Consider the following 9,227-nt stretch of genomic DNA (forward strand, 5'->3'; position numbering starts at 1 on the left):
CTCCTTCCCCCCCCCCCCCCCTCTCTCTCTTTGGATGCCTATTTTATGTTCTATGCTTGTAATAACTTGTATGAGTGACATTATTTACTAAAAACTACATTAAACCGTTTTACACTTTAATATTTAGTTAATTGCATTATTAGATTATTGCGAATGTTTGGACAATGAGGAGGCCGGTTTAACCGGGAGAAATGGGTGCCTAACACCTTTCCATTTTGTACCTAACTTCCGACCCCATTTCTGGTTTAAAACCGGGTTAACTAACTCCAAAGAATCGATCAATTTGAGAATTTTTCCTAATAAGGATGGCAATTCCAAAATAAATGAACCCTTACCAAAACAAGGGAACCATTTTCCGAGGATTCAACGGGTTTAATAAAAGAAAATCATTTTTTAAAAATAAAATAAATTAAGTTCGTTCAATTCGGTTCTTTCAAATCATTCTTGAAAAAACCACGCATCCTCAATAAGTAAGCTCTGAAAGCTTGAGAAGAAAGTAACATATTATCCCATTATCAAATCCCTCCACTCCCACCTTACTTCCCGCTAGGTCTAACTTGCTATTTTTGTGTAACCAGGAGCTTACCATTTGAGAAGACCAGTGACTGGGCACCCTAATACGATCATACCATTCTAGGATCAACTCTTTTTTATCCTAATATAGCCTGAGTTCACAAAATGAATCTGTGTGACCCAACCTGCCATAAAGATAACAAAACACGGACAAACACTCATATCGGAATTGAGCATAGACACATTACCAACCAAGTTAACTATTTTCTTCTTCCTTCTCAATGGCTATCTAATATCGGGCCTCACTCTAATTCTCATAAAACAGTTTGCCATGATAAGGAAGTTCTTAATATCATAGTCTAGAAATGATCCCACAAAAGTCCCCAAGGATTTTGTGATAGGTTCTATCATAGATCCCACCGATAGGTCGTGCACTTAAACCCAGAAATTCGCATAGAGAAGGGGGATTTTTAATGGGTCCTCACCATTAGCAATAGTGTCATGACTAGCAGATGATGACTGAAGGTCCATGGGGCGACGTCTACTACCCTCTCAATGTCAACAAGGTTATAAAATCTGCACAAATATCTTTTGGCCCTTAGTTCAAGATGTTAACTCCACTAAGAGGGTGCCATAGATCCGCGAAAATAGACTGCATAGACTAGAAGTTAAATCAAGTTATACGTCAAGAAAATACCCACCAAGCAAAACATAGTTCAGTACCATTAAAAAGAAAAACCCTAGCCAACAACCAAACTATTCAAGAGGAAAAGAAACATGCCGCAGAAAGCATAGAAGAGCCAACTGTTCTTCTAAGACTAATCTTTTAAATTCTCTCACGAGGATCAAATTCCATCATTTTCTCAATATATGTAAAATTATCAATTTGTTTTATAATGAGATAACAAAATATAGTTTTATATTATTTCAACTCAAATTCAATTTCAAACTTTACAAAAAATTAAAGATTTTTCAATCCTATATTTATTTTGGAGTTAATAACATCATTATCACTAGACATAATATCGAATAATTATCTAAGTTCAAATATAATCACTTACAATAATAATGCGAGCATATTTAGAAAAACTAAACAGATCAATAATCATTAGAGGATTGTGAGCCGTCGTTACATTTACTCATTTGGGTTTAAAATATAATGATGCAATAGAATTTCTACTTTAAATAAAATTCAATACCCAAGTATTCATAAAACAACTTTATTTTTTGCTTAATAAATAAACATGAAAATCAATTTATTATTTTATGATGAAATCTCAAGTCATCTCTAAATCAAACAACCAATAACTCCTTTAGATAGGTTCTTGAATGAAAAACTTAAAGACTAAATTACAAACAAACTCAATTTATGGGCAAGTTTAAATTCTAGTTTATTTTGAATTTCAAAGATTTTTCTTTTAAGTTCTCCTACCAGAATTAAATTCCATCAATTACATGTCGATGCAATCTTTTTATGTCATTTTTTGTCTATATATCGGAAAATTTTTGTACTTAGGAGAAAATTCAATAAAGTTGTGCCGCTATGCGAATTTATATTTAGACTTCTAATTTTTCTTTTTCTTTTTTTTTTTTTATTTTTTTCAAATATCTTTTCAATTTTCAGATACTACCTTTGCAGTACCTTTTGAATAATCAGCCTTAAATATTGACAACTAATAAAAAATCCACCCATATGTTAATAAATAAAATTCAAATATTTTAACCCTATATTGATGTATTGGTAGCATCCACCTCCATTTTGAATATCCTCAGGCGTAAATAAGAGACCCAAACCATTGCAAGCCCAAATGAAAGAGAATAATTAAAAAAGAGTTTACAGGATTTAAAGAAGTCACTAGGAGTGTATATAAGTATCAAACATACAATACAACATTTTCTACGAAGAGATCACTGTGCTAATCCTATCGTATAAATTATTTAGACATGACCACAACTTCAAAACCGCCAATTCCCCCACAACTTCAAAACGGTTGAGAAGTTCTATTCTAATTTGAAACCAAAATTAGATAACCTCAATATTTTTATTTTTTATTTTTACTTTGTAACTTGAGTAAATAATAAAATAAAAAATAAATTGGGCTTCTTTGAAAAAAATATATCTTTTTTTCATGAACCGCCAGTTTAGAAAAAAACCGCCAGCTGCAGATTTGAATTGCAAAAAATAAAGAACCCCAACTAAACTTTAAATACTAGATTTCGATTGTAATTTGAAATCAGAAGACCATTAACTACGAATTTGATGCCACTTTTGACCGATTCAATTTCAGTTCAATTCCCATTTGCAACTACACTATGGTCATGCCTAACATCATCTTCTGCCTCAATCGGACAATAATTTTTACAGCGAAAAAGATAATATATCACAACAAAGAAAAAGCTTGTTCTGTATGATCTTAAAAAGGCATCTTTAGTGATCTTGCCCATAAATTAAATGTAACCTACTGGACAAACAAGACGTCAATTTATACATTTCCAACAGTTTAGGCAGGACTGTTGCCATAGTATATATATCCATGGTATCCATTGCACTTGAGCTGCCCATAAATTGTGCCACCATAACTGCCAATATACCAAAAATTAAAGATCCTCTACCGGGATGAATGATCGATAAAACAAAGATCAAATCCCGAGAAAAGAAATCTACCAGCAATGCGTGTAATTTTTGGCTTTTTGAGAGAATCAATCATGATATGCTCAAAAAGAATAGCTCTGAACCATTCAATGGAGTTAGTTCTAAGTACAGCACATTACTCCAAGTCCGATCTTTGACACCTAATTTAACAAGAATATTACTTACAACTACTACAAACAAAGTTTTGGCCTTAAGCATGTCTTGGAGCATTCCCATGCAAATGTGAAGACCTCAAGTGAGAATCATCCTACAATGAAAAGAAAAAAATTCGTTCTTAGATGCATAGAAAAAGACAAATGACAATATTGATCTCATATCCTCCAAAGCTCACCTGCAAGCTATAACTGAAACTAGTTGGAGGTCGAAAATCAAATTGACCCTACATAAATTAGTATAAATCAGGGAACATCATCTGAATACAAATTTCTACACAAATAATCTTGCCATTACATACCATTCCATTCATGCTTTGCTGGGTCCCAAAAAAACCATCATGGCCCTGTGCTATTGAATTCAACTGTCCCTAATGATAAACCCAATTTGACATATCGTAAATCATTCATAAAACAGCTTTTTTTAAAAAAAGAAAATTTCATGAAGTCATAAGCAATAACCGTGGATAATTTACCAGGCCTTGCATGCTCTGTTGATTGACATAGTAACCATCATGAGGCGGCTCCATTAAATTCAGCTGCACCTGCAATTAGCACCAATATAAAAATGTCATCAATTGAAATCAAGTTTTTCTTAAAGAACTATAGTTAAAACATTGACTTGTTTACCAGTCCTTGCACATTCTGTTGTGTACCATAATAACCATTTAGCGTCATCCCTTCTGTGCCTAGATTTTCCTGCAAATATTATAACACACATTTAATAGTTCCATTACCCAAATCAATTGCAGGTAGATGCACGATCATTTTAAGACTTTATTGTCGCAGCCATATTATTGAAAATGTTGTAAACTAATATAAGTTAAGAGACATGACTAAAATGAAGAATTGCAACTAACTAATGAGCATATATCCACCAAATAAAACAGTGAATCTGTGATTTACATTCATTAGTAAGAATTAACTACAATAACTGGAGCAATGCAAAGTAGAGGATAAGGATCTAACTTTGTCGCCCCAAAAAGCATGCTAGGAGGGTCTCAAGCAACTACATTAAAGGTGCAAGGGGCACTAAGACGCAAAGCACTGCTGGAACCTAGGCACCGCTCTGGGTGAAGCTGTGCGCCTAAGCAAGGTGAGGCACAAAAAAGAAAATAATAACACAAATCTAAAAATTATATTTTAAGATCAGTAAAAAGAAAAAAGAAAAAAATTAGAAAAACATGGAAAGAAACACACACAAATCAGAAAACAAATAGCAACATGACAACTCATATTTTATGTGTTGGAGTTAAGATAGAAAAGAGTAGAATCAAGAATATGAAAAAGAAAAGAGATAGAAAGAATAGCAAGCAAACATAGGAAGAGAAATTGAGAGAGGCATATTTGAATGGCTGCTAAATAAAAACTAGATTACATTAGGTGAGTGCTAGATGGAGGAGTGGAGGCTGGATCACGAAGCACATCGCTGGGTTTTGTGTTGCATTCAATTTCTTTGGTTTATTTTTTTATTTATTTTATGTAAATAGATGTTAGCTGGACAACTTTATATTGAAAAAAAATCCTAGGTGACTTGTTCAAGAAAAGAAAAAAAGAAAGGCGCGCCTTTCCAGCACTTAAGGTACAAAAAGGTGTGCACCTGTACCCAGAGGCGATTGCCTAAGTGAGGTCCTAAGGACCGTTGAGTTTGATGAGTTTTGGTCCTTATACTTGTGGATAACAAGTAGAATCTTTCAAGGAAATTGAGAAGAATTGCCTTAAGCTGATATTTGCCTTGATACATTTAAAATGATAAGGTATTTGAAACCATTCAACTTAAAAAAAAAAAAAAAAAAAAAAAAAAAAAAGCACAGAAAGGAGGCTGGAATTGGACAACCATGCTGTAACCTGTGGCTTAATAGAGTGCAGCAGTTTGTAAGGGTCAGGACCACTACTTTAATGCTAACAGATGCAACCCTAACAAAAAAATAAAAAATAAAAAATAAAACAACAAAAATGCCCATTATTTATAGGTGGTAAACGTAACACCATCCCCAAAATCTGTTATGTAACGGACCCCTGGTCACAGTTAGGCAGCTGACATCATCCCTTCAGAGACATCAATAAGAAAAGAGCTCTTAATACAGACTAAGCTACATATAATGAAATATTAACGACATCCTTCTTTTGTCAATATAATCCACAACATCATTTATACTGAGATCACAGGACATGAGAGCAGAAAAAACAGGACAAACCATTTGATGCATGCTGTCCTGTGCTTCCACAAGCATGACATCTGTATCAGATTGTACCTGAAATAGAAAGAAGCAACATTCAAAGACCTTTTCTTTTTTGTGGAACATTAAATGGTAGAAGTAGCATATATAGAACATAAACAGGTTCAAACACGAATTTCAATTCCAGAACTAACCTTTCTTTTCCTGACTGGATTCTTCTTCTTACTTGACTTGGTAGCAAGATTTCCTTGGTTTTCTTCTTCTACATGATGAGCCAAGGATTGGCTACCAGATTCCACCACACTGTTATTTCTGTTATTTACATTCACACAATTCTTCAGTGCTTCTACTAGTGTGCGGAAAGCGATATTATAACTCTCTTCACCTAATGATCCTTCTTCACTCATTTCAATTGCTAGTTTGCATAAAGTATTGTAGCGCTGCACCCTAGTTTCTACCCTTGTTCCTTCAGTCAATGGTTGCCTACACCTTGCATCCTTCGTCCACCTCTTCAAAATATACTGAGTTGGGATGCTTGAAAGACCACAGATTTGGAGAACAATTAACGCATGCCGACAAAGAAAACCTTTGTATTCAAATAATCGGCATAAACAGGACACTGCTGACTTTGTCTGGTCCCATGTCACCAAAAAATACTCATTCTTTTCACAGTCTTGAACTCTAAATGTCACATTTGTTCCATCTTCATTTTCCTTTTTGGGATGGCAGCCAACTACTCCCAAAACTTCAACTTGAAATTTTTTGAATATCGCATGTGTGTAAACCATCGACATTTGCTTTTCCCAAGGAGAAGGAGATTTTATGGCCGGCTGTTTGTGAGAAGTATCAAAATCTGCTATGGCCTCCTCCTCATACCTATTTTGCAAAATTAATCCATATTGTTTCATAAATTCTTTCAGTGTGATTTTCCTATGAATATATTTATCAAAGAAAGAGTTCATACTTTCAGAACGTTGAGTGGCAGAAATACCGGCTAGAAATGTATCCCCCATGTATGTAGGCACCCACTTTTTACGATCATCATATAATGACTGAATCCATTCATCATCATGGAGTTCAAATTGTGTGACCATTGTCCACCACCTCATGTCAAACTCTTCATCTGTCCATGATTTAAAAATGCACTTGTGAAATTCTGGCAAAAAATCATCATGCCGTTTGATCACATGAGAAAGAGTTTCTGACATCTTTTCCAAAATATGCCACAGAGAAAAACAATGGCGGGTATTTGGGAAGACTTCTTCAATTGCTGCCTTCAAGGTTTTGTCCATATCAGTGATAATAACTTTAGGGGCTTGCCCACCCAATGCTCTAAGCCATGTTTTCAATAACCAAACAAATGTCAATTTAGACTCATCTGCAACAAATGCACATCCAAGCAATATCGGCTGACAGTGATGATTTACCCCAACAAAAGGAGCAAATGGCAATTTTTCATGGTATTTAACATAGTAGGTGTCAAAAGAAACTACATCACTGAAGCTGATATAGTCATTCCTACTTTTTGCATCAACCCAAAACAAATTTCTCAGACGCTGCTCTTCATTCAAATCTATCGCATAGAAGAAGTTGGGATTCTCCTTCTTAATACGCTTGAAATACTCTAGTAACGCTTGGGCATCTCCGTCATCAAGAGCCAAGTGTCGGCCTTTCTCAAATTGCGAATTAATGTCACTTTGAACAAATGCAAAATTTTGACATCCACCAGACTGTCTCAACATCTCAACATACATCTTTCTTGTTCGTTCGCTAACAGCATGCAAGATGTCAATATTATTCTTTTCAGCTAGTTTTACATTTCGATGAATTCGAAAATGATATGCTAGGGCTGGTAAAAGCTCATGGTTATGCTCCTTAACAAATTCATGAATTATCCACTTGCCATCCGGTCTTCTCTTTACATGCATACTGGCTTTGCAATCTGTTTTTTTCACACTTGATCGCCGACTATTACTACCATCAGTTTCTGGCGTAACTCCATATCTAGAACATGCAAATTTGGCATCTATAAATTCTTTTGATTTCTTCGAACGTCTACTGTTTTTTATTGAAGTGGTGAACCCCATTGATTTAGCATATTCTTGATAAAATGAGTATGCTGCCTCATGTGATTCAAATTCAATTCCATTACCCGGCTCAAAGTCTGTGCTCTCTTCAAACATTGCAACAGCTGTTTTGGGGTAATTAGCAACCCCACCATCTCCATTTTGCGCCTCGTCCATGACATCAACCATATTTTCGCCCAATGCATCTCCAAAAGGCACATTATCTTGCAGATTAACCATATCATGAGCCACATGCTGATTCCTTCCTGCCATTATTATCATCTACTTCCATGAGTAAAAACCACTCCTTGCAAAGATTGCTTATAATGATACCTAAAACAACAAAGGAAGTGTATAAAGATACATTTTGAATGGCATGTAAAAGAGACCATGTGATACAAGTAAATTCGATGAACCAAACACTTAAAAGTTGTTGACAAACTCAATAACGTTTTCCTCTTCACTATTCCTTCTTGCCTTCTCAGTTTTTGTAGTTTCTATTGCCAGTTGAATTGCAGTCATGAGTTGAGAGATTTATGTTAAACAGAAACTAAAAACATTGTCCTCTCAAGATATTATAAAGATAGCTCTGCACAAACACCAAACAGCTAAAACAAACAAAACAAAAATCCCAGTTCACAAATTCTAACAGTGATCATTCGGATTAGCTACCATTGCCTCTCAAGACCTAAAAGGAATCTACTGGCAGTTGAACATCAAATCAAAGACCCTCTCCATCAAATCAAAGAACAAAAGTAACTAAACTGCAAGCTTGCCAAGATAATCGAAATGAATGATATACAATATCAAACTTCTGTGTACATTTAGCTACATTGGACGTTGATAAATAGATTGGAAAACCACCTAACAAGTCCATGATGTTGCATTCGGATAGAGAATTTAAAATCGAAACCTTTTAGTTCAATTTGCATAAATGACGATATAGACACGCAGAGTTTCAGAAATAACATTTTCCAATTAAATCTTAAAGCTTATTTGAAAATTTAGCTTCTCTTGAAGAGGGAAAGAGAAATTTATGGCAAAAGATAACCAATTCCTGAGAAAAGAAAAGCAAACAAAAAATTAAAGAGGCATGGGTGAAATAATCAACCTGAATTCAAAGAATCCAAAGTAACCGCTTCCTTCTCTACACTAAAACTTCCTTCCTTTGTAATTCTTCAAAATTTCTTGCTTTATCCTTCCGAAACTTTCAAGTTCTTGGAGTCTTGGAACCATACAAAAAGGGTTTGGGAAATCACAAGCAATTGTTGAATTGAGAGAGAAAAGAAAAGGCTCGAGTGTGGGGAAGAGGAGCTGGCTGTGGTCTTGTCGATGCGGAGAAGAGCGGGGTGGAGAAGAGGTGTTGGCTTAAACTTTTGCGAGGTGATATTAATTAACAGGTTAGTATATACGTGGTCGTTTGACCAGTTTTTTCCCCTTGCCATGTTCAAGTCAAGGTGTTCATAAACCGGCCCAAACCTCTCAAATCCAATCAAATCGTATACAAATTTGGAAATAGTTGGAGAATAATTAAACTTTTCATAACACCGTTAATGAAATTTGAAATATTATATCATAGCCTTAATTATAGACAATTAAAAAATATATTTTATTAATTAATTAGATATAGATTATGAAAATTATTTTTTAATAAATATATATA

The 9,227-nt window shown here is 34.6% G+C and overlaps 1 protein-coding gene across 5 annotated transcripts; it reads right to left on the reverse strand.

Moving 5' to 3' along the window:
* Positions 1-3,184: 3,184 nt before the first annotated feature.
* Positions 3,185-8,955, reverse strand: FAR1 (FRS (FAR1 Related Sequences) transcription factor family). 5 transcript variants are annotated; one of them, XM_089718177.1, is made up of 8 exons: positions 8,676-8,955; positions 5,693-7,830; positions 5,517-5,573; positions 3,949-4,017; positions 3,795-3,863; positions 3,621-3,689; positions 3,498-3,545; positions 3,185-3,413 (listed from the first exon to the last, which is right to left on the reverse strand). In XM_089718177.1, exons 2-8 carry the CDS (start codon positions 7,802-7,804, stop codon positions 3,357-3,359), a joined length of 2,481 nt encoding a protein of 826 aa, XP_089574303.1. In that variant the 5' UTR covers positions 7,805-7,830; positions 8,676-8,955; the 3' UTR covers positions 3,185-3,356. The 5 variants fall into 5 exon arrangements, with proteins under 5 accessions (XP_089574303.1, XP_089574302.1, XP_089574301.1 ...); XM_089718176.1 differs by having other exon boundaries at positions 3,621-3,683; positions 5,693-7,897; XM_089718175.1 differs by having other exon boundaries at positions 5,693-7,897; positions 8,676-8,954.
* Positions 8,956-9,227: the final 272 nt, after the last annotated feature.

The sequence above is a fragment of the Jatropha curcas genome, chromosome 2 (assembly GCF_041381405.1).
Source record: "Jatropha curcas cultivar XTBG-Jc1 chromosome 2, XTBG_Jcur_1.0, whole genome shotgun sequence".
Classification (NCBI taxonomy): Eukaryota; Viridiplantae; Streptophyta; class Magnoliopsida; order Malpighiales; family Euphorbiaceae; genus Jatropha; species Jatropha curcas.